The 26312-nt window shown below is 39.6% G+C and overlaps 2 protein-coding genes across 7 annotated transcripts in view; one reads left to right on the top strand and one right to left on the bottom strand.

Moving 5' to 3' along the window:
* The window catches only part of AKAP7 (A-kinase anchoring protein 7), a 91966-nt gene that overhangs the window by 47825 nt on the left and 17829 nt on the right, over nucleotides 1–26312 (bottom strand). For 4 of the 6 annotated variants that reach the window (XR_012659653.1, XM_075087637.1, XM_075087639.1 and 1 more), the window contains exons 6-7: nucleotides 14806–14918; nucleotides 2828–2972 (exon numbers count right to left, since the gene is read on the bottom strand). Coding sequence is in view for 5 of the 6 variants with exons in the window: in XM_075087637.1 (XP_074943738.1) it covers nucleotides 2828–2972; nucleotides 14806–14918 (258 nt within the window). In the remaining variant the exon portion in view is untranslated. Of the gene's footprint in view, nucleotides 1–839; nucleotides 1580–1612; nucleotides 1807–2827; nucleotides 2973–14805; nucleotides 14919–26312 lie in introns of those variants that run through there. The other 2 variants (XM_075087641.1, XM_075087640.1) reach the window with 2 other exon arrangements.
* Nucleotides 6934–15637, top strand: MSH5 (mutS homolog 5). Its single transcript, XM_075087636.1, has 2 exons — nucleotides 6934–7316; nucleotides 7913–15637. The coding sequence occupies exon 2, from the start codon at nucleotides 7914–7916 to the stop codon at nucleotides 10347–10349; it is 2436 nt and encodes an 811-aa protein (XP_074943737.1). The 5' UTR covers nucleotides 6934–7316; nucleotide 7913; the 3' UTR covers nucleotides 10350–15637.

The raw sequence follows: 26312 nt of genomic DNA, 5'->3' as shown, positions 1-26312 counted from the left end.
TGAGATATGAATAACAAGGTAATAAATATGATATATTTAGAGGGATAGATATGTATAAATATATCTCACTTTAATTTTGACTGGTTTGATTTTGCAATCGTGTTGTCACTAATTTAAACAGACATCCTACACTTCTTTTTCCCCTGTCCTACTTTCGATTTGTTTTGTAACAGTCTACCTAAGCTAAAAAAAGGCAGCCCTAAGTGCAAACAAAAACATTAACAGGAAATAATACTGAGCATTTGTAAAGTGCCTGACATGTTCAAAGTATTGTTTAAGTATTTAATCATAAGTTCTCAAAACAGTCCTCAAGACCAGTGAGCTCTTCCACTATCAATGCTGCAGCATAGGGAAGCAGGTTACCACAAGGCAGAAACCAAGTTGCCACCACAGCCCTACATGGAGTCCTGAAACAAGCACTAACTTTTAATAACAGTATTTATGTAAAGCTGGTCCAAACAACAGGAAGTAGTAATAACTGATCACGAACACCCTTTGTCTCCAACACAGTATCGGTTTTGATAGCATTAAGAATGAAACAATCCAGACCTTGAAAAGCAGCTGATAAACAGCAGATGAGGCACCAGGTATAATCAGGTATAACTTGCCTATTAACCAGGTATAGTTTCTATATAGATGAAAAAAGTAATATGTGCTTAGGAAAAATGAAGTATAATGCATTATTCACATGTATTTCTGTCAATTATAAGCCTCTGAAAGTTGGATCTTTCCATCAAAACTAGCTCAACTAGAAGAGGTGCCCGGATCAGAAATTTTCCGCTTGTTTATGCTCATCATACCTTTAAAGGTTTTGCAGAATTTGAGGATGGACACGGTACCTTCATAAAGTTTTTGTCTTCCTGAGATTTCTTAGTCCTTAACAATGTATCTTCATAACATACAGAAGTTTTCATGTTTAGAGATTTCTTACTCCTTAAGGATGTATCTTCGTAACGAATAGAAGTTTTCATCTTTTTGAGTTTCCTTATTACTGAAGGATGAAGACAGGGCTTTCCTTTAGAACTGTCTGCATGAGAAAAGTTTCCAGTGAAGACACTGCTATTCAGCTAGTTGGGATGGCAATGATCTTGGAAAACTTCCCTGATGTTGCATGTTTTGTTCTTTCTTTCTGAGGATATGATCATTCCTTGGTCATGAATATTTTCATTACTAAGGCTAGTAGGCTAGTATGCTTTGGAGTGGGATATGTTAGATCCACTGAATAATTTGCTTGATGGATTGATTTCTGGTCAATTTCTTTTTTTTTTTTTTTTCTTTTAATATATTTCTGCTTATTACCAGAAATCTGGAAAACATTGCAAGGTATATGAGGAAAAACTTACCATAGTCTTTAAGTAAGCATTTTATTGTTGGGGCTCCTTGTAAAACATTTTTCATATTTCTTTCCTATTATTAGATGATCCATACAAGAACAGATGTACTCTTTTCCTTAAGCAGGTCAAAGTCAAGACTTTGCTTTATTAAGATTTATTAAGACTGTCCATATTCTTGTTGAGATGGAGCTATTGCTCATTGACAATATGCCAAATAGTTTTTCTCTATTTCTTAATTTCTATTTCTGAAGAGAAAAGACAAAGTTAAGTCTTCACATGAACTTTTGGTATGAATTTCAGTATGCCATGTCTTCCAACACCACTACATTCAACCTTTGATGTGACTGCAGAAAAAAAAAGTCCCAAAACCACAAAAACCAAGCTGTACCAGTACAAAGAAGAAAAAATATAAACTGACCTCCAAAGACCATGACCTGTTCCCTGCTATAAATCTGTCTTCTGAGATTCATGTCTAATATGGCATATATAAAGAATAAGCCTAATTAGATCAGATGAAAAAAGCAGTTAATATAAAAAACTTCGTATTTTGCTGTATTACTACTTGATGGTCTTCCCACGTCATCTGATTTCTTAAAGATCTGCAGGTGCAGTAGTGGTATTTTTAAAGATATTCCCAATACATCATATAATATACTCCTAGATTTAAAGGAGTGTCTGCATTTAAGAAAAAATCCTCAACATTCTCTAGTTATTCTCCTTAGATTTAACTCATGTTATTAATATGACTAATAGCAGCCCCAAGATCCACTATCAGCTACTGAGAGCTAACCATAACAAGAGTTTTATTGTACAAGCCATTATTCCATAGTCTCTCAGTCCACAGACCTTCCATGTGTACCACCTGAAGTTCCTGCTAGACATGACTTGTGGTAGAAATGAGAAGACAAGCCTAGAATATTAATCATAGGGATGTGAAGCTTCTGTTCAGATAAAGCAGGAGGACACAACTGTGATTTCTAGCATTGTGATGATCTAGGCAAGGTGTCTGTACAATGTTTAAAGTCTTGATGGTATTCTGAACAGTTATGAAAGCTGCTGTACCACTGAAATCCTCTCTGTCTATGAGTATGGTCCAAGTAAGGTCACACCTCTGCCAAACCAAAGACATTTCACTTAGCTTTAATCATCTATAATTACTGCAACTAATCTAACTTAGTCACACAGGCTGTCTTTATAGTCAACAGACAGATGCGCAGCTCCAGAGAGTGATATATCTCACTTATCTTAAACACCCATTTTAGGATGAGAAATGGAACAGGATTATGGGGATGGATAGTTGAGCATAAACTGTAGCTGTCAGCAAGAAGCACTGCACAGTGTTCCTGGAGAGCCAGGATGAAAGGACGGACTTCTGTCAGGCTCCATGGATATTGTTACAAGAATCACCTAACATACACTGCAGAAAAAATGGCTTTTCAGGCATATAACTTGTAGATACAATTGATATAAGAGGAAAATGAAGACATACTTACCAAAAACAATAGAGGACTCACAGTAGTAGTAACCATTTGGTTGCTTTTTTTTCAACATGGAGCAAAGATCTAGGCGGTGCAGGATTTCATCTCCAAAATAATGGCTTTTAAAATCTTCATACAGGCTTGAGTCAATTTTTTTCACCTTTAAATAGCAACATAAAATTCAATTGGGCATTCTACTAAGAGACTGAATTTTCATATTTAATTCCTAGAGTTTTCATTTTAACCAGAGGTTAGGATGGAACACTACAACATACAAAAAGAATACTGAAACAATAATGTGACAGATCATCTGTTTTAGTTAAGCACTGTCTCCTACAGAACTTAAACAAGGAAATAAGTGTCATGACACCTCCTTTCTACCCCTCGCTCTTCAGTCCTGTAGGAAACAAATCCACGTACACATTGCTACAACTGCTTTACCTTCCAATGGTTTGCAACAGTCTTCATGGAACATGTCACTGAAGTTATTCTTGCTGTCACCACTGGGCATGCTACTACAAGGAAGAATCTCAGATGTTTGTTAAGGGCAGTGTTCTGGGTCTTTAAAATCACCAAACAGGAAAATGTGGTTGTATTTAATGAGCACTAGGCTTTTTATCTCAGCAAATCTAAAAAACTTGCAGTGATCTAGAATATCAGTATCATCATGTAGTTTTGCATGCACAAAGTGAAACATAACAAATATTCTATTGGGCTGTTTTCAGAAGACGTCATTACAGTAGCTATTTTAAGAGTTTAGGGCTCCTCATTCCGTCAAATTTTCAATAGATTATCTCTGTAGAAATTAGATCTCTGCAGAATTTTCTCATGCTGTTTTCTTTTAAAAAATCATTACTATATGATAAAGGATGTTAGGAGTGACCCCTGCCTCCAGCAGGTCCAGCCCAGAGCTCCCTGCCACCCGGCTGCTTTCATGTCCCAGAGGCACATAAACATGCTCAGAGGACATGGACACGGCCAGTTACACAGGCTGCCACAGACAAGGCACTGCCTTCAACAGCACCCATATTCATGGCTCACACGAGACACAGGTGTTGACAGCCCCCAGACAGAAGGTCACTAGTGCAGGCGCACACATGACTGTCTCCAGGTTCACAAGCACATGCACATTTGTGCATCCCCCAAGCACTGGCATGGCCCCTCTGTCTGCCGAGCACCCCTGACCAGATCCCAGGCCCCCTTACCCACCCCACAGGTCCCCCATTTGCTGGCTGGTTTAGCTTGAGGTTTGGTAGCGAACACCCACACCCCTCACACACATGCAGGTTGGAAAAGATGCAGACGTTTTCCCCCAGCACCCAGTGGTCAGCATCCCAGCTCGGTCAGGCAAGCGTACCCACCAGCCCCGTTTTACACAAGACTGGCCCCTTTTACACCCCATTCTGTCCACTCCTCCTTTGTTCCTCCCCATCGCCTTCCCCTGAACATGCCCACCTGTTTCACTGTCCCACAATCCCGCCCCCCAACATCCTGGACCCTCAGCTTTACATCCCCAACAGCTGCAAAGTCCCAGTTTGCCTGAGGTTTCTTGATAGCCCTTCAATTAGTGTGACTGACAAGGTTTGTTTCTTGGTTTTGTCTGTTATGTTTGACAGGTTTGTGTCTCTCTATATTTTGTTTATGGCTTCTGCCTTTCCTTTACCATCCCATTTGACAAGGTCCTCAACCAGACAATGCTACTGAAATAAACATCCCCACACTCCACATACTGACCAGCTTTGGCTCTTGCTGCTGCCTCCCTTATCCTATGCTGGTCAGGTTTGTGTCTGTAAGTGTTGTTTAGGGCTTTCTCCTTTTCTTATTATCCCCTTCTGCACTGAAAAGGTCCTTTACCAGACACCCTAAAGGGGACAGATGCTGTCTCCTTCCTCACAGCCTTACACTATATCTGTTCACCTGAGCATCACACTCATGCACTTCCTGTGATGCTTCATTTACAATTACTCATACGCAAGATGGGCTCACTATTGGTATGTCTACTGAGCTTTTACTTACATACAAAATTATTGACTTCAGAAGCACTTTGCTTAAGTACCTGCACCTTTGGTTCTCTAAAGTCTTATTTATAGACTTTTGCTCCTGTTTACTAAATTAGACTTTTGGTCCCCTAAAGTCTAATTTAGTGAAGGTCAGAAATGTCTTTCCACTTCCTTAACCTCTGAAACGATGACATCTAGTGGTGAATGCTTTTCATTTCAGGTACATGACCTCCTTGGAAGTTACATTTATTCCAGCCTCACTGATATTATTTAAAATCTGATATTCTGTGGCTAGATTAGTCCTTATGTACTAAGATTATTTTGAAATTAAACCATCCTGCTTTTCTTTTTGGCTGGCAGTTCTTTCAAATACATTTAGACATCAATCAGTAATTTAAAAAGACCTTTTCATCCAGGAGAACACTTGTCAAAATCTGAAGCCTTGAGTACTCATGGAATGAAATAAGGAAAAAATCAAAATCACCACTTCATGCTCCAATGAAAAAATATCATTTACAAAAGGTTGGGATGTTGCTTGTCAAAAACAGATTGGTAAGGTGTGAATCAAATGTTGAATGCTCAGGAATTGAATTATACTTCTGATGCACTACTGAAAGATATTTGGAAAAACAGCCATGGGAAAACTATGATATTTTTAGTAAATTGGAGCAATTTCTGGAGCACTGTTTGTATGGAGATGTGAAAGGATGAAACAATACAGGTGTTTCAATTAATTTCTTAATTGAAAGGGTCTGGACCAGTAGAGACGAAAGAGAGCAGTTGTTACCACAAGGGAAAGTTATAGATGCTGACTACAGAGATGATAGGCTATAATTTGAGGAGGGTGAGAAACAAGAGTATTTGAGAGGCCATTTTGAAGTGTTTGGTGCTGAAAGGGGAGGAGGAAGACACCTGCCTCTTGAGGAAGCACTGTAATGAATGGATGCCTATAAAAAGACATGGCTGTGTAATGTGGGCCTGGAGAGGCGTTGCACATGGAGCTCTTGCAAGACTGGCAGGGCACCAAGAAGACAGCATTTGGTAGGCCTGTCATGTCTGTTAACTCTCTGTGCTTCCTTCGTATGAAGGCGAGGACGGTGCAGCCTGCCATCCCAGCCTGCAGTTAAATCCTCCAGCTACACAAAGTCACCACGGCTGCTGTCAGCAGGTGGCCAGGCAGCGTTTGCCCCTTCATGGGACCAGGGGCAGGAAGGCTTAAGTGGTGACAGGTCTTAGCACAGCTGCGAAGTGAGATGCCCAACACTCTCCCACAAGCATAGAATCATAGAATAGTCTGGGTTGGAAGGGACCTTTAAAGGTCATCTAGTCCAACCCCCCTGCAGTGAGCAGGGACATTATCAACTAGATCAGGTTGCTCAGAGCCCCATCCAACCTGACCTTGAATGTTTCCAGGGATGGGGCATCCACCACCTCTCTGGGCAACCTGTGCCAGTGTTTCACCACCTTCATTGTAAAAAAATTTCTTCCTTATATCTGGTCTACATCTACTCTCCTTTAGTTGAAAACCATTACCCCTTGTCCTATCACAACAGGCCCTGCTAAAGAGGTTGCCCCCATCTTTTTATAGTCTCCTTTTAAGTACTGAAAGGCCGCAATAAGGTCTCCGCGCAGCCTTCTCTTCTCCAGGCTGGACAACCCCAACTCTCTCAGCCTGTCCTCGTAGGTGAGGTGCTCCAGCCCTCGGGTCATTTTTGTGGCCTCCTCTGGACCCACTCAAACAGGTCCACACCTTTCAGACCCAACAGCCAAAATGCCTGGCAAACAGCACCACACACCCAGCTCTCTGAAGGTGAGGGCTGCATGTGAAGATTTATTTACAGTTGCTCAAAGTAGCTTGTTACGTGAACCACGGAAGCCACAATGAGCTGAAAGAGGCAAGCAGTGGGGAGCTGGGCAGCGGGTAAGGCCAGCTGTGGCTTCTCCTGGAGTGCTGGCAGGTGGTGCAGGGGCAGACTATGGAGATGATCGGTGGAGCAGAGGCTTGGCACCCCTTTGCCGGCCGGCTGCTCAGGCGGCTTCCTCCAGCCGCCTCCTCTCCGCGCCCCAGTGCCGGGCCCCGAGCAGGCCGGGGAGGAAGGTGTAAGGAGCCGTTCCCGAGGACAGGCTGGGGCTGGCGGGAGGAGCTGGAGCCCCGAGGAGAGGGGCACTCCCACCCAGCCGGGAGGCCGCACGGGAGGCTGAGGGTCCTTCCCCCGCAGGACGGCAGGGATTTGCTGCCGGGAGAGGGCTGCTGCAGGCCGCCGGCAGCGGGGGGTGACCGGCGACTGAGGGAAGCGCGGCGGGGGCAGGATGGCGGCGGCGGCCTGGCCGCGGGGACAAGGCTCCGCGACACCGCCTAGCACCTTCCTGAGAGGAGCCGGCGGCGGGGACGCCTGAGCGCGGGGAGCGCCAAGCGCCGGCCCGGAGAGGGAGGGGAAGGGGGGAAAGATAAGACTTTTGAGCTGCAAGGAGGCGCAGCAAGCGGCCCGTCTGTGGTGAGGAGGGTGAGTGAGAGGGGAGGTGGGGGAGAGGGTTGGAAGTGGGTTGTGGCCAGTGACTGTGGGCTCTGCAGGGGAAAGGGTTTGGTGTGGTTGATCCCTGCAGCAGTACTTTACGTACTGGTATAGAGATGGGTCCTGTGCGATGGTGCTGCGTAAGTACGGGGGCAGGACCCTGAGACAGTGACCAGCTTATGTGGCTGCCCTGTTGTGAGGAGCTGTGCTCAGCACATGTGGGTGTCCCATACCTCTGAGGGAGGATGATTTTGTATGTGTGTATACATGTGCGTATACGTTACTGTATTTATGGGTATTTGAGCATACGTATATACTTACTAAAATAAAGGATACAAAGAAAAACTGTCGAACTATTCCAACACTGCTAGTAGTTAGCTCAGTCACACCTTGCTTGGAAGCAAGATGGCAGCTGTAGTTACTGGCTCTGTCTTTTTAGTTGAAGAGGTTACATTTGTCTTTAATTGCTGGTAGCATCTTAGTTTCTCCAGGGTTGGAAGAATGAGTGTTAACCTGCTGTTGTCAATTACAGTTAATTCTCAGGACTTTTTGGATGAGTTGTGAATAAAAATGTCTTTCTCCAACAGAATGAGTGCCACACCAGTTACAAGCTGTGGCTTGCCACCACCACCAGGGCCTGAACAAGAGGACCAAGAGTGCTCTGAGACACACATGTCTGTTTTGTGGTATGCAGGGCAGCTTGCAGTTGCTTACTATGACACAGAAGATTGCTCAGCCTATTTCATGCCTGACACACCTGATAATGAAGACCTCAGGCTACTGCATAAAGTGATTGCGGAAGTTAATCCTCAAAGCATAGTGACCAGTGCAAAACAGGATCAGAATATTGCCAAATTCCTTACCAACCTAACAGCTACTGCTGGTGATAAGGATACAGGAAAACCAGAAATCGTTCTGTTTCCTAACATAGATTTTGGCCTAGAAGTCAGCAAGCAACGGATCCTATCTAGGCAATTTCCATTTATCCCATCTCATATGACTACAACAGAGAAAATTCTCTACTTGTCCTCAATCATCCCTTTTGAGAGCCCACTCGTGATACGAGCCCTAGGGGGACTCCTTAAGTTTCTAGACAGGAGAAGGGTTGGAGTTGAGCTTGAAGAAAGCGCTATTGCAGTCCCTATTTTGGCCTTTAAAAAGTTTGTACTATCAGATATTGTGAACATGGACCAAGACACTTACTGTGTCCTGCAGATATTTAAAAGTGACATCCATCCTTCTGTGTACAAGCTGTCCAGTGGATTAAAAGAAGGATTCAGTTTATATGGAATTTTAAACCGTTGCAGGTGCAAATGGGGAGAAAAACTGCTGAGGCTGTGGCTCACACGACCTACTCGGAACTTGACAGAGCTGAACAAACGGCTAGATGTTATCCACTTCTTCCTGATGGCTCAGAACCACGAAACAGTCCTCACTCTTCAAGGTTGCCTCAAGAATATTAAAAACGTGCCTCTTATTCTAAAGAGAATGACTCTTGCCCACACAAAAGTTAGCGACTGGCAAGCACTCTATAAGACAGTGTACAGTGCAGTGTGCCTTAGAGACACATGTCGTTCTCTGCCCAACACTATTGAACTCTTCCAGACTATTTCGCGTGTCTTCACTGATGATCTGCACTACATTGCTAGTCTAATCAGCAAAGTGGTGGACTTTGAAGGCAGCATCTCAGAGAACCGCTTCACTGTTAGACCCAATGTGGACCCCACCATCGATGAGAAGAAACGAAAGCTGATGGGACTGTCAGACTTCCTTACAGAAGTGGCACGAAAAGAACTGGAGAACTTGGACAATCAAATTCCCTCCTGTTGTGTGATCTACATTCCTTTGATAGGGTTCCTCCTCTCTATTCCACGGCTACCAACTATGGTGGATAAGAGTGACTTCGAAATCAAAGGCTTGGACTTCATGTTCTTGTCGGAGGATAAGCTGCACTACAGAAGTGCTAGGACTAAGGAGTTAGACAGCCTGCTGGGTGACTTACACTGTGAGATCAGAGACCAGGAAACACTTATTATGCACCAGCTGCAGACAAAGATCTTGGAGAAGTCTGAAGTGCTTAACAGTGTGATCGAGTATACTGCACACCTAGATGTGCTGCTAGCTTTGGCAGTGATGGCCCGGGAGAATGCCTACTGCCGGCCACACTTTACTCACCGCCATGGCTTCCATATCAAGGATGGAAGACATCCACTCATGGAACTATGTGCAAAGACTTTTGTGGCCAATCCTGTGAACAGTGGCGAGGCTACCAGACGAATAAAGATCATCACGGGGCCCAACTCATCAGGAAAGAGCGTCTACTTAAAGCAAGTAGGTCTTATAGTATTCATGGCTCTAATCGGCAGTTACGTCCCTGCAGCAGAGGCAGAGATTGGAGTAATTGATGGGATTTACACACGAATCCACAGCAGGGAATCAGTTTCTGTAGGGCTGTCCACTTTCATGATTGATCTTAACCAGGTTGCCAAGGCAGTAAACAATGCCACAGAGAGGTCCTTGGTACTTATTGATGAGTTTGGTAAAGGGACCAACACACTGGATGGCCTGTCCCTTCTGGCTGCTGTCCTGAGGTACTGGATCAGTCAAGGAACACAGTGTCCGCAGATCTTTGTCTCCACTAATTTTCACAGTTTAATGCAGCTAGAACTCCTGCCTGACACACCTCTTCTGGAGTACCTGACCATGGAGACCCACCAAGATGGAGATGAGTTGATATTTTTCTATCAGCTCAAACAGGGCATGTCCACTGTTAGTCATGCTGCCAACATTGCTGCATTAGCAGGAATGCCAGCCAAAATTATTGAAAGAGGGGTGGAAGTGTCAGAACTGATTCGCAGTGGAAAAGCTATCAAACGTATTGATCATCCTTCAAAAGGAGATCGGATGGAGAACTGCAGGTCTGTTGTGGAAAAGTTTCTTCACCTAGACCTTGATGATCCCCAGGTAGACTTAGAAGAGTTCATGCGTAAAGAGGTGCTGCCTTCTGCAGCCTCAGTCCTGTAATGGGTATGTGTAAAAGCACAGTTTACATCATATCTACCATGTTCAGTAGGAAAGTTTGGTAATTTGGAGAACAATCACTATGACTAACACCTCACACTACATTTAGCTTGTAGCAAACTGTCTATAGTTATGTCATTTCTCTTTCTTTTTTGAAGTAAGTACTGTAGTTACATATCTCTGCAATGCAGTGAATGATATGAAAGCAGGAAGACTGAAAGAAGATAATTCAAGAACCTCTTCCAGCTGTTGGGTCATCCAGTTTGTGCATATTCTGCTCCTGTTGTTAGATCTTCAGATTAAAAAAATACTGTAGAAAAATCACAAACCATTGCTTTCACAGTCTTAAGAGACCAGCAGAAAAGTGTGTATTGTCTTGTATTGTGCCGAAGTGATCATTTCAGACATTTTAGGATCAGCATCAAAGTTTCCAAATAAGTATATGCCTCAGGCTTGCATATCAGCAAGTAACAGTGGTCACAATACAAACCACTGACATAGAGCTGATAAATGGAAATACAGAGGGATTTAATGAGCTCTGCCTCTTTTCTTATACCAGCATTTCTGTCCAAAATGCTAGAGGTCAACAGGACTTCTATAAAAAGAATGCTGGAGGTCAGAATCAGTGGGGACTGATAAACAGGGGAAGTGCTTTAGTTTTACTGAGAATTACTCTCTTCTCATAAGGTTATATATGGTACGACTATGTATCTATGCCATATGGGTATAAATAAAAGCAAAATTACAAATCTAGGAAACTGAAAACACTAGGGATGTAAGACAGAAATTCACATATTATATTCTATTCTTGAGTATTGAGTAAAACTTAACACTAAAGGAATAATACCAGAGGGGGAGGATTCCCATTCACTTCTCTTGTTATGCAGAGGATCTTTCCTGAACACAGTATTTGATATATGCATATGCAACAAAAACTCATTAACAGATTAATGAAGCAGGAGACATAATACATAAGTATTATAGAAGTAACAACCTTTCCTGCAACAAGATAAGTGCCTGAGATTCCTTATCTAAATTAGACAGAAGAGACATGGGATAGCTTATTGTCTGACTGCCAAAACTTGCTGTAACTGCTTCAGGATGGCTAATAAAAGACATCAACAGATATACTACATCTGTCTTCAGTTATATTTTATTTCAAGAAGCCAAAAATATTAGTCACATAAATTAAGAGAAAGTTTACATGAGAAAATGTAATTACCTTCATAATTATCAGTATTAAACATCTTATCTGTTACGTCTAGCTGAAGATAGCAAAAAGATGAATGTGAGCACACATCAAAAAGATTTTAATTTGGAGGCACTGCTTTGGGTTTGACTCAGTGTGGAATTTCCTCCTTTATGATAGAAGAATTATCATTACTATTATTACAAAATAAGTACCTTATGTTATCTCTATAGGAAACCAGGATAGTGGCAAAAGTTTAACATTATTTACATTAAAAAATACAAGAATAAATTACTGAATCATGCAGTTACTGCTATTTCCAGTGCAATCATAATAATACTGTCTGCAAAATAATATCTAGCATCTTGACGATGTTACCATTGAAGTTGAATGGTAACAGTGAATCAGGCATTGTACAACACTTGCAAGTGTTCCAAGTAAAATGGATTTTTCTCATTAATATATTCTCCTCTACTGATGATAAATGCAGCATTCTAAAGATACACTGTACAGAAGAATAAAATGTATTAAATATTCATAAATTATATTTCTGGCATTTAATCTTATCAACCACTGTCTAGGCTAAGGGTATATTCCTTACTAATTAAGCCGATGCCATCAGAGCAATTTAGCTGTCAGTCATCTTCTACTTATGAAATCCATTTCACAGTATTTGCAGTTCTGGCAGCACCAGGTATAAAAGGATCTCCAGATGCCATACAGCATTTATCAAGTGTGCCTCACAACAGGCTGTGAAACAAACAGCAGTCTGGACGAATGAAAAGCAGAGGGGTTGTAACTGACCTGCGGCAACGTAGAGGGCTAGCGAGGGAAGCAGGAATAGAAATGTTATCTTCAAGTACAAAACTCCAGTTGCTCTTTCATTGTGTTTCATTAGGCTCTTTGTATAGGAGATAGCGATACTGACTCAAGATTCTTACCATTCAAACAATCAGTTGTGGAAATAACTAAACACGTGCAAGTAAATTATATCTATCTCCTTCCCCAAGGACACATAGAGCCCCGCTGCACCTCCTCTTTTGGAGAAGTTTTCAGTGGCACATTTGAACTCAGAATTGTCCAACTAACCACGAAGAATAAGTTGCTCCCACTTCTCAGTAGGTAAATAAATTCTTTAACCTGAGAAGCTGAAGGAGGTGCAGCAACCCAGATAGCTCTTTTCTAATGCGCTTTATCTCACATTTTTATCCTTTATTAATGTCTGTTTCCAAGTTTTCTGTATTTACCATTTTTATCTTAATGCTGTGCCTTCAAAATGGAAAGCTGATTTCTTGAGCTCTTTATTAATTTTGAATTCTCAAACTCTTTGCTTTGTAATTATCAGCAACAATTTGGGAAAGTTAAAATCTTTTCAGAATATGTGCATTTCAAAAATGCCTGGAGCTATATTAAGGTCTGAAAAACAGATTGTTTTTTTCTGCCCCCAAAAGATAACTTTGGTGGAACTTAGATGTCATTATGATGAGAGTGGCTTAACAGAGTATTGCTTCCAGTACGGAAACTTACATTTAAAAAAATATTAATATAGTTACAAAGCTATAGCTGTGAACTATACTCAACTACTTTAATTCTATTTGGTCTTTTTTATGCTTTTTCATGTAATTTTAATCCACTCCCCCCTTCTTGTTTTTCATACTGTTGTATTATCTGAAAATGCAATTAAATGTTATATTAAAACATACTACAAAATAGTTATTCCTTTTATGTTTCATGTTTTTATTTATTGTTTTCAGTAAATGCATGAAACTATGTCACTAAATACATGGACACAATGAAAGAAAAAATGATAGTAAAGACTGATGCTTATAAAAATTCCTGATAAAATAATTTACAGATTTTTAATACGTAGTGTCTTTCTATATAGTGTATCTTTAGAATACCATATGCATTATCCAACATTATAGAGGACTAAGGAAGAAGGAAGATGATTTGGAATGACATTGACCTGGTTCTGTCAGCAGCAGTGAATATCAGAACACAGAAAGTATGCATCCTGGCTAATAGTTCATGCAAGGTAGATCAATGTAAACAAGACAATCAGCAAAAAAAACCCAACCAAAAAAACAGAATGGCAAAAACCCCACCCTGATTGTCTCAGGTGTTTTAACCAAACAGTTAAATTACTGAACAGCTGGTAGTCCGGAAGAGCTGTGGGTTCTTAAAATGAGTGTTTTAAAAAACAGCTGTTACTACAAGCAAAAGCTTATGTGAGCTTACAAATTTCATAGCTATACCACCTACAATCTGTGCACAAGCCCTTATTTCTGTTCCAGAGCGAGTAAGAGTGCCCTTGAAATTTCTTGATGTATCTCAAATCTCACTGCCTTCTTTGAACTGATTTCACAATACTACTTTATTAAAATGTGCACCTTCAGCATTTTTAGAGTTATTTCTAATTACATTTTAAAGTGTTTTTCTTTAATGCTTACTATTAAGGAGAAATCAACTTAAAATATTTATATTATGTATTTTCATTCATATTTAAAAATGTATTGTTTCTGAAAGTTATTTTCCTGGTCAATTTTAAAGGATCACGTAAAACATTCTGTACAATGTCATCAAAAAAAAAATTTATGGAGACATACCTTATGTTAAATAATACTACTGTTAAATTAGTATGAAATAAAAAACTAGAGGTACCAGTATTGCTTCTATATATTTATCATTACAGTTATAACCTACTTTTATGCATTTGTGTATTTTGACAAAAAAGCTGATAAATAGGCAAGAAATAACTGCCTGCAAAAGAGAATATAGAAGATGTGTTTCATTGCTACTCTGAAATTCACCAAAGTATATTCAATAGAGGGATCTAACAGTCTGCATATTATGCATAATCCAAATAAAAATTCCACTGTTTATTTGCTTATTTTCTCCTATATGGTAGCAAACCAAAGCTATCCAAACAAACTGCATACATATAATTTACATCCTAATAATAATTCTGTAATTTTGAACAAGTACTTTCATCATTTGGTCTTGCACAATTTTCCTGAAAGAAAACAGACAACGATAGTGGTCCATTGAAAATATCAAGAGTGGTAACTTAAAGTACAGTACAGGACTGCTGACTATGTGGACGATGTACTCATTATCTTTTCTAAAAAAAAAAAAACAGTATTATCAAGTCTTACCTCTTCAGCTGGTTACAGAGGAGAAAGTATGATGCTATAGCATAAGCAACTGCTTTGTTCATCTCCAGATTAAACTTTCTATATTGCTGCTGAGCTATGTGAAATGTGAGCTCACCTGCTTACGTAGCTGTGTTGATTTTGACAACTTCATGAAGGTCAGATGTGGTTTAAAAGCTCTTTCTTCTCCTGCCAAGATGCCCTTTTCTTGAAATATCTTCTTTATAGTCTCTGAGTGCGGAGAAAAATGCAGGGGTACAAAGGCATTACATGACAGAATGCTTAAAAATGTGCTTTCTACTGTAATATGAGTCACAGCCACGCCACATGGAAAAAACAAGATGATAAAGCAAGTACTAAAAGGCAGAGATTTCTAGTTAACTTCAAAGGTACATATTACTTCATGTGAAAACAGTCTTATATTTGCAGGTAATATGGGTCACAAATTTGGCTTTACTAAAATAATGGCAATTAGAAAGCTATCCATGCTGTCTGCTTTTGCTATCAAAATAGGAACTTGACATTAGAACTGCTCAGGAGTTACTTCCACTGGAAGAGTTTTGGAAACTTCAGGAAAACTCGGAGTATGAACAGAATTGTCTTTCCTCAAAAACACTATTCTGTGGTGAGTTCTATTATTTGTGTTTGGGAAATCTCCCACTCAGACCAAAGGAAATTTGAAATTGAAAGCTGTGTTCTGGCACTGGATTTACACAGCAGAATTAGAGAATGTATCAGGAATGCTGATGATTTTTGTTGGGTTTGGGGTTTTTTTTTTAAGCTTCACTGTTGCCTTCCAAACTGCTTTCCTATTTTTAATGTACACTTTTATCTGTCTACAGCCCAGGCCAAAGCAACTCTACTACACTGACCTAGTTTACTGTTTCCCAACTCATCCGTCCAGTGTAATGTTTCATTTCTTGGAAATAAATCTCTGTACAACTTTTGAATTATGTTCCACATTTCTTTTAGCTCAAATACTTTAAATGAAAAATTTCTGTTGTAATTTTGAAAAAAATAAAATAAAATTGCTAAAACCTGTGGCAAAAATAATACCAGTAAGTAGAATATTAGAATATTTCTATTAACTGAAAAACAGAACGAATGCAATAGCTTTTTTTTTCTTTGCAAATACAACTTCCAATTTTTCACTAACTGTAGGCCTAGCTGACTCATGCTGTCCTTGAACTAAAATCAAAATGGGGGGGAGAAATTGATCCTATCACATTAATTTAATCAACACTTACCATAACAATGTATTTACATTTATGTTTATTGGGTTTTGACTTGATAGTTCAGCTGTAAACAGTGCTTTACTTTCCCACCTGGAAGAAAATGCATTACACTGGGAAGTGAACAGCACCACTGGCTAAAAAATATCAGGAAGGCCCAAGGAAGAGGAATATAGGTATATAAAACTAGGTAGCCTAAGTCTGCCAGTCCACGCTCCTGTAACATGCCATTCTAGAGTCCTTACTCTTACCATTTTTTGTTTTCTAGAGTAACTATTTAAGTGAGCTACTTTGAAATCCCACTTAAGAGGAGATTTTATAAGTTTGTGCGCTACTTTGCAACAGAAATGTTCTAGAAGCAGCTCAGTATTCCCTAGGCACCTGGAGATCAAAAATCACTTCTCTTTCTCTGCTGCGTATGATTTATAACCTTAGGCTCCACAGCCTATGCAAATAAAGTTGGGGTTGTGAAAGAAGCCAAGGAAATCAAAGACCCAGATGCCATCTCTTAAACAGGCCCACTTGAAAATTATCTTCCAATGTTCACTCCCCACTTATAAGATGCTGATGCATTTTACAAAAAAGAATTGGCCCAACCTCTTATTCTAACTCAGAATGTTGAAAGGACAGGCAGATTAAAACTTGTGAAACATTGACACAACGGTAATGGCAGTCATATTACTACGGCAGATGCTGAAAATAACCTACCAGAACGGCTGAGGTGGGAAGGGACCTCTGGAGGTCATCTGGTCCAACCTCCCTGCTCAAGCAGGGTCAACTACAGCCAGTTGCCCAGGACTATGTCCGGACACGTTTTGCCTGTCTCCACGGACAGAGACCCCACAACCTCCCTGGGCAACCTGTGCAAGTGCTTGGTCACCCTCACAGTAAAAAAGTGTTCCCTGATATTCAGAGGGAACATCCTGTGTTTCAGTTTGTGCCCAGTCTCTCTCTCTCCCCCCACTGCCCTACGTGTATACATATATATATACAGGCATAACTAATATATAGAGATATATATATCTATATCTATGTATCTAGATCTATAGGCCTACTATATAGCTATAGCTATTTATTTTTACACAAGTACCACTTAGCGACTTGTAGTATTTTAAATTGTGTCTGCAGGAAACATTTTTAAATTTACACTGAATCCCCACTAAGCTATTGTGCAGCTGTGCACACAAAATGCTGCTGAACAACAGATTAACATGTCACAACAGACGGCTACAAATAAATGTTTGCTGCTTCTTCGAACTGAGATGTGGAAGTCAAATTAAGTCCTTTAGTTACGGTGTGCATGTATTTCCATGCATGCAACAGCCTGCTTATTTTCTGATGTCAGTAAGCTAATAAAATGTTACATTTATTTGAAACTGAGATTATCTGTAACAAAGCCATTTTCTGGTTCCTTTGTTTGGTTCCTTGAACTGCATCATTTGGGGACTCAATGACTTTGATGTTCCAGCAAAGGATTAGTCTTATCAAAACCAGGTTTAAGCTACCCTGTGATACTCTGACTCAGTCTTGTGGACTGTAGCCTTTTTTCTCCCCTAAAAGCTCAGTGTCTTTATGCCACCATGTCTTATGCAAAGCGGTGTCTTACCTCCCACTCTGCAATAAAGATCTGTGCTGATCTTTGCGCCTCTAAGGGTGTCCCCCTGACTCCAGTGTCAGACCAGCGGTTTGCCAATGTGCATCTGATCACAGGATTTTAAGCCCCGTCTTTTCAACAAGATCGACTGATTGTATGGCACTATAAATGTGTGCTACAGTGGGACAGCAGGGCACCCACACTTGACACTGCTGAACAGCAACCACCTGGCCTGTGTGTCTCTATTTTGCACTAAGTATCCTTGTTCAATATCTGCTTTTTTGTCTCTTTCTAAATTCATCTTTTTTTTAATACCTGGCAACTCTAATCAGGAAAAAACACCATGAAAAACTAGGCCAGAGGAAAGCAAGCATAACTTCAGAGAGAGGTTGCAGTTTTAAATTTCATAGATTTACACGTGTGTGTGTGCATGTGTCCACAACTGTTCTCATGGTGACCAGATTTCTCACACAGCGTTGTCATGGCATAGACTGTTATTAAACCTTCAGGCTCAAGAGACTGGCCACACTTGCTGGTAGTATAGATAGTAGTGCAGTATTTGACACTTAGGGAAAGCGTGACATTTTACTAGTTAAGATGACTTATGAACATAATTAGCACAATATGTTCTTCTTCAAACATCGTGAAAAGAGAAAGAAACCTGAGTAGATGGAGGAAAAAAAAAAGAAACTAAAGGAAATGTTTTCTTGAGAGCACAGGAAGGTTAAAAGATAATGGAAAGCTATTAATATCCATGCAGCTCTCTGAACAAGTTGCCACAAGAAGGGTTTTAAAAGAAATAGGAAAGGAAGCATGGATGCTGTGGGCAAGAGAAAGTTCCAGGCTTATGGGACAGCATGCATGTGGATTTGAAGATGGAGCAAATACATGAGGGTTAAAGTTTATGATGGGGATTGCCTGAAATGAAAGAAATTAGAGACTAGTAACAAGAATGGTAGACAGGCAATGCCCATCAGTCTTAATAAATGAAGGTTTGCCATCTTTCCCCCAGACACCAACATTACTAGCTACACTGAAAAATCAAACAAGATCTGTGTTTTCCCTTATTAGAATCATAGAATGGTTTGGGTTGGAAGGGACATTTAGAAGTCATCTAGTCCAACCCCCCTGCAGTGAGCAGGGACACCTTCAAATAGATCAAGGTGGTCAGAGCCCCATCCAACCTGACCTTGAATGTTTCCAGGGATGGGGCATCCACCACCACTCTGGGCAACCTGTGCCAGTGTTTCACCACCTTCATTGTAAAAAAATTTCTTCCTTATATCTGGTCTACATCTACTCTCCTTTAGTTGAAAACCATTACCCCTTGTCCTATCACAACAGGCCCTGCTAAAGAGGTTGCCCCATCTTTCTATAGTCCCCATTTAAGTACTGGAAGGTCACAATAAGGTCTCCGCGCAGCCTTCTCTTCTCCAGGCTGGACAACCCCAACTCTCTCAGCCTTTCCTTATAGGAGACGTGCTCCAGCCCTCAGATCATTTTTGTGGCTGAAAAAAGTCAGCCAGTCTCAGGCTGACCAATGTTTGCAGGTTCAGAGTACACCCTAGAAAAGTTAAGGCAATTTTTACAAGCTCAATGACTTCCTGGAACAAATTTTTGGACATCTTTCAGACCGTCTTTCATGCAATTTGAAGAACTCTACCATACCATTTTGTACCTTACCTTTATAATGTCAAAATTACTGAATATCATCTGCCTCTCTTACATTGGATGTGGCTGAATCCATTAGACAACTGTTTCCCCATAATTAGACTTGAAATGTGATATATGAAACTTATTTAGAACTGCTGTATACTGGAAAGGCTCAAAAATTGAACAGCTAGATCAATACAAAATGATTCATAGAAAAACTGCACATTAAGCCATATTCCATAGTACAAATTACTATCTTCTTCTTTTCCAAGATTTCATTAGATAGGGAAAACTGCTATGTATGTACATTTTCTTCCAGTCTGTTAATTTCTGCTTGTCTCTAATCCATGTCATCTCAATTAAAGGGTTTAGAATTTAGAAACAGTATTGTCTCTTTATTGACAAATTTTTTTACTTTACACTTGGAGCTGAGGAAAAACTAATTATAGATAACTTACAATTATATCTATCATGTTAAGTCATGTTAAAATTTTTAAGTTCTTAGCTGTTTTTTAAGACTATTCTGTTGGCTGTCAGTCAGCAGAAGTTTGGGTTTTACAAAGAAGCTCTTCTGGTCATCTTTCCTGATAGCACCAAGCATAATGCACTTGCAAAGCCTCACAAGACCCGATTTCCAAGCCAATGAAGAACTCAAAACTATTTCAGATGCTAATATTTATCATAATCTCAATTATATGTCACCAGATGTGAGCACCACAAATTTAAAAACATTATTTTAGATATCCTGTTATGCTTGGAATATACAAGCAAAGGCTGCAAACACCAAACTCTATACCATTCTATCGTTAAGACCATTATAAATGATAGTATCAGCCTGAGGAGCATCCCTGGATGCTGCCTGACAAAAACTACTGGCTCTTGAATGCCTCAGAAATCCCCAATCTCTAATTAAAAAAAATGGTGACTAAACCAGGTTCAGTCCCTATCTCATGTGCTGGGGACTTCTATCTCCAGGATGCAAGAAAAGGAGAGCCCTTGCTTCTCATCTCTCCATATGAAAAGTGGCTATTTTTTCTGCCCATCATTACTATCATTTCTGTGCAAATAGTCAGCTTTACACTGTGTCAAAAGGTAAACCAGAGTCAGGCCAACTTCCCAATGGTTCTTCCAGTGCTACTTGGTTATATATTACTTTGGCTTTTCTACAGTGAATTGTCACTGTACCATACCACTGTCATATCAGTGAGCTATACGGTGATTTCAAACATGTATCAGCAGTATGCATAGCTTGTTCTGTTTCTCTCCATTGCCATCCACGTATATAGAAGATAGATGTGCTCTTTCATAAAGTAGGACCCAAAGAACAGCTGGACCAAGCTATCCCCACTTTGTGCACAGGTGCCAATATGTGAGGTAAGCCTTAGAAAACAATGATAATGTGAAGGCTTGGAGTGCTAGACTGAAATAGAAACTTAGGTAGGACTTCTTGATGAAACTCGGTTCTTCTACTGTCTTTAATCCATTCCAATTCTTCCTAAGAGTTTGTCACACTCATAAAAAGAAGTGGGTAAGAGTACCTTCTTTTAAACCACAAAAAAACCCCATATCTTATTGCTTCATTTTAATGAGGTATTTTTCAGAGTAATTGTTATTCAGTGTTTGGCAGCACAATATGAAGAAGAAAGTAAATTAAAATCAAAAAGCATTTGCTGTCCTTGCTTCCAGAGAACCATACTTTACATTTTTAGCATTAAGGAACAAATGTGGAGATCACTAATGGGTGTTTTAGAGTAACAGAGGCAATGAACATAGAGAACAGTATGTCCAGTTTCATTAAATAATACAGCAGTGCTCAGTGGCCTTTAACCAGATCATCATATCTGTTCTGTACAGAGGGATGTTAACAATCAAAAACATCTCATAAAAAACAATCAAGGAGAAATTAAATGGCACATTCAGAGCCAGTCATGCACATGGTTAGTTTGTTTTATATATTTCACTTACAAAACTACAGTGAGAATAAAAACTGTAATAAACATCAAGGTGCAAAGATAAAATACTATGACAAACTGAAGATATTTCAATCTCCCTACTAACTGAATAAATTCCATGCAACAATTTAGAACTTTACTTCCAATCTCACCTGACTACACAACAGCAAATTAGAGATGTCTAAATGCCAAAATCCTCTTGTAAGATTTACTTTCTCCTTTTCTTACAAACAGATCCTCTACTTATTCCTGACTTACTTTCTATTAAACCCTTATTCTTCCCCTTAGTATCTGCCCTCTCTGTACCTAGCTGAAAATGCCATTATACAGCCCAATCACATTCTTCTTAGCAAATTGAAAAGATTTTTTCCATTCTTTTTGATTCCTTCCACACAGTTCATCAGAATGTTAAGACCCTGTGTGAAGAGTAGTGCAGTCAAAGGGCAGGAGAGGCACTGCAATACAGTGCTCCAAAGCCAGTCCCCTGTCCCAGCCTATTGTTCTTACATATCTACTTAAGCCTCTTCTACTTCTCATGTGACACACAAAAAAAGCTGAGCTAAGAGATCTGGCAATAGCACAGCATTTAATACTCCCACGCAATAAATGTTGAGCTCTAGAGCAAACTGTTTTTAATAACTATGACCTGTTGGAAGCACAAATATATAAAACTAACTGGTGTTATACTAGACCTCAATAGTAAATAAAATGTTTGCGCCTGTTCACAGAATCACACAGAATCACAGAATCCCAGGTTGGAAGGGACCTCAGGGATCATCTAGTCCAACCTTTCTGGGAAGAGCACAGTCTAGACAAGATGGCCCAGCACCCTGTCCAGACGAATCTTGAAAGTGTCCAATGTGGCCGAGTCAACCACTTCCCTGGGGAGATTTTTCCAATGGGTGACTGTCCTCACTGTGGAAAATTCCCTCTCGTGTCCAATCGGAATCTCCCCAGGAGCAATTTGTGTCCATTCCCCCTTGTCCTCTCCATGTGACTCCGTGTAAAAAGGGAGTCTCCATCTTTGTAGTACCCCTTAAGTACTGGTACGTGGTGATGAGATCCCCTCTAAGCCTCCTTTTCTCAAGGCTGAAAAGGCTGTTGTCAGCATTTGTCTAGTCAAGGCACCTAAAATGAAGAAAACTGTCACGTAGCACAAAGCTAAATTAGAAAAGGTTGCATGCAGAAGACTACGTAATATCAAAAGGCATGAACCTGAATGCTCAGTCTAGTGGAATCAGTCCTTGATATAAGTACTATCAGCAGGTAGGTGTCTTGGCTTTTGTAATTAAATCAGCAAAAAAAAATTGTCAGGTTTTTTTTTTTTTCTCCTAGTTGTATTAATCACGTAATACAGTATACATATATTTGATGACATAGATATATTCTTGAGACAGCAGAACACTGCTACTTTCAACTTTAGAGCACACTTCTCTGCTTGCTGTGGATGAGTCAAGTTCCTACACATGCCAGTAAAGTTTTGCTACACACATTAGTAGGAACTGTAACTAATGGCACCTGGATTAGAAGAAAATCTAATGTCACAGGAGTAAGTTTTCAATGCAACTGTTGAAGATTTGGACCGGTAGCTTTTTGTTCACTTTGTACAAATCAGTTGTTTTACAACAGTTTTGAGTTACCGATTTTTCCATTCTGTGAAACGACTTAAGAATAACTGACAAGAGGCAAAATTCATTTCTCTTAGCTCCAGCCAACTGAAACGAAAATGAACTAAATTAACTGAATTAAACTATTTCTCTAGGCTCTCTGAAGTCAGGGCAATTTACCTCACCCTAAAATAGATGCTAAATGTGTGGTTTCATAATCTTTAAAGCAGCTCATTAACCACCATCCTTGCCAAAACAGACTGTTCCTCTCCAGCCCCACACCTGCCACTGCTCCTATCTTTTGCGCCAACAGCCATGCAGCTATACAGTAAACTGCACTGACAAACAGAATAGATTAAAAATTAGCTGGCAGAGGTAAAAACATTAATTTAACCACAGCTGAATTCACCATGTGGCTGCACAAATCACCAGCACAACAAAAAGGGACAGACTCCTTTGGTATGGTGGCAATGCCAGCTTATGCTCTAGTAAAGCTGTAATGTACCTAGAGAAGAAGATGGGCAGCATGACACGCTTTCCATTTCTCTCTAGTATGGACTGTTAAGAAAATTAATTTAGTGAGATTAGACTAAATGTCATTTTTAGAAAACTGAAGTTAAAGAAAATGACTAGGTAGGTGTACTATGTGTCTGTCTAGTGCAGTCCTAACTGCATTAAAATATTTAACCCAACAAATCAACATTTCTTAAAAGCAAAGGACCAAAAGCAAATGAAATAATTATCTGCATAAACAGAAGAGTAACTTTTTTGTTCATGAAGTACAAGCTCCCTCTGACGGTCAGACCATAACATGCATCATTCATCCATAAAACAAAAATCTGCAAATCCTTTGGGTAAAAGCCAGGATTCACTTATTCACTTTTATCAGCTTCAAATAGCACATACAATATAATTACCAAAGTGAAAATCGAAGCCAAACGATTTATTACCTTTTCCAAATTCACTTGGTACTTCAAATATTCTGTAGTATAGCAAAGCACGTGAAATGAAGAGTTTTTTGAAAATCACTCTAAGTGTATACATCGCTTCTAGCTCAGGATTTCTAAGAAGACTTGGACAAAGAGTGATTAAAATACTCAAATTTCTCACATAACAGTTTAGCACTATTCCTGGTAGATAAATGTATGATGATAGTGTCTTTTAATGGATTGTTGGGAAATATCTAGCAAATCACAACAAACGGAAGATCCATATTAGCCCTGCTTTTCCTAAACTTTTGTCTCTGGCAAGCTTACATTTACATCGGCATTAGCAGACACGCACTTACCATTATAATGCTGTACCACATTCAGATGTTATTGGTATCAAACAAATTTCCATATAATTTATGGAACTAAATGGGCTCTTACAAGAAGCTAATTTAACTTTATATATTTTCTATTGCTTGTGTTACCAATATTTCTCCTTCAACATTCATGTAGGTCACAAAATAACACATGAAGTCAAAATTCACCTTAGAGCATAGCAGAAACCAAACATAATCTTGAAATAGCAAAACAGTAATTCTGTAATATGCTAAACTCAGGTCTTGCCAAAAATCAAACCAGCTACAGAAGTGTTCTCTCTTTACTGTTCCATGGACAACAACAGAATGATTAACATCCTGCAGGCAATACTGTTTGGTTTTTTTTTTTTTCTTTCTACCAGCCTCAGTTTTAAAACTGCAGTTTTCTAGGGACACAGGTTATATCACAGGCAAGCTGTACTAGGAGCCAGAATGAACAACTTCACAGCAGTATATATATGAAGAGCTGACAGCAATCTTTACACACACCCTGACAATAGCAGCCCAGCAGGAAAGAGTTTCCAGTATTTTCTTTTGCTGCTTTCTCTCTAAAATTGTGTATTCAAGATACTATCCACAGGGCAGGAATACTAGCCATAATTTTTACATACAGCCTGTTTTGAATTAATATATGAAAAGTATTACAGAAAATAAACTCAATGGCACATTTCTGCTAATATGATTCATTACATTAGAAGGTATATTTATTGTGTGGTCTTTTCCCCAAAATGCAACACCTTCAGTAGGAGGTTTGGCACTTAGAGGACTGTTTGCTAATGTTTTGTAAAAACTGCATGCATATGAAACAGTGTTCCAATTAACTCTGTAAGTGTACTCTTACATTAAAGGAATTATACATTAAAGGAATTAAATGCTTGGGGAAGAGGCGAGAATCCTCATGGATCTCTTGTTTACCTCATCAGTTCTGAAGAGTTCACATGGATTCTTTTATGTAACATTATTTCACATTTCAAATTGCACTGCCCTGAAGGACATCTGTGTAATAAGGAATTATCTATTTTTATCAGGTTACTTATATGAAATTCTTTGCAATTTAATCTAATGAAGACATACATAGAAACTACTTAGTGTATTAATTTTCTTCCTGCTCATACCTGGCCTTTCTACTAATTTAATATGTAACTAAGCTAACTTTTGAAACATACTTGTATAATCTTCAGTGTTACATAATTACAGACTGAAAAACCTTTTTTCTGGCACATGCATCAATACAAAAACTGAATTTGCTTTCATGAATTATAGGTTATGCATTATGAAATAATGCTAGCACTTCCAAGAAGGCACAAAAAGATAATCTGAAATCAGCAGCAATTCATGAGTTATGGTTATGACAGTCACAGAGAAATGTTAAGATGGCATACCCTGAAGTCATACCCATTAAACATTTTAAACATTTTCAGTCATTTTACCATTTTCTTCTGGTAATGCTCAGTTCCCTACCCTGTGTCAGAACTAAATCCAGATGAAACAAACATTACTGTCTAAGTCTAGAGACTGAACGACAGGCCTAAGGCCAAGAAAAGATCCATTCAGTTGATGAAAGTAAGAACTGAAGAAATATTTTTACTGAAGTAAAAATCAATTACTTTAGTGAAAATAATAATATACAGCTATAGTTCTAATATAAGCAAAGAATGCTTACCAGTCAGTATCAGCAGTTATGCTTTGCAAAGAAAACATAGGTTTGCTTGTTTGCTAAATTTGACTGTACTGAGTTTGTCTAATATAAAGGAGTGTCAGACTTAAAAACAAAGGCTGAAAACTGATCCCATCATTTACTTGCCTAATTCTGATCAAAATCTGGTTCACTAGTCTAAGGTGTTGTGGCGGGTTGACCCTGGCTGGATGCCAGGTGTCCACCAACGCCGCGCTATCACTCCTCCTCCTCGGCTGGACAGGGGGGAGAGAAAATATAACAAAGGCTCATGGGTCGAGATAAGGACAGGGAGAGCGCTCACCCGTTACTGTCACTGCCAAAACAGACCCAACTTGGGGAAAATTAATTTAATTTATTACCAATCAACTCAGAGTAGGGTAATGAGAAATAAAAACTAAATCTTAAAAAACACTTTCCCCCCACCCATCCCTTCTTCCTGGGCTCAACTTCATTCCTGAATTCTCTACCTCCTCCCCGCTATGGAGGTTGCAGTCAGTTCATCACATATTGTCTCTGCCGCTCCTTCCTTCTCATGGGGAGGACTCCTCACACTCTTCCTCTGCTCCAGCATGGGGTCCCTCCCATGGGAGACAGTCCTCCATG

This window comes from Phalacrocorax aristotelis, chromosome 3 (genome assembly GCF_949628215.1).
Source record: "Phalacrocorax aristotelis chromosome 3, bGulAri2.1, whole genome shotgun sequence".
NCBI classification, from domain to species: Eukaryota; Metazoa; Chordata; class Aves; order Suliformes; family Phalacrocoracidae; genus Phalacrocorax; species Phalacrocorax aristotelis.
This window is presented reverse-complemented; position numbering and strand designations above follow the sequence as displayed.

Bases quoted from the DNA above. Each gene is read 5' to 3' on its own strand.
- MSH5 (XM_075087636.1), top strand. From the start codon at position 7,914: ATGAGTGCCACACCAGTTACAAGCTGTGGCTTGCCACCACCACCAGGG.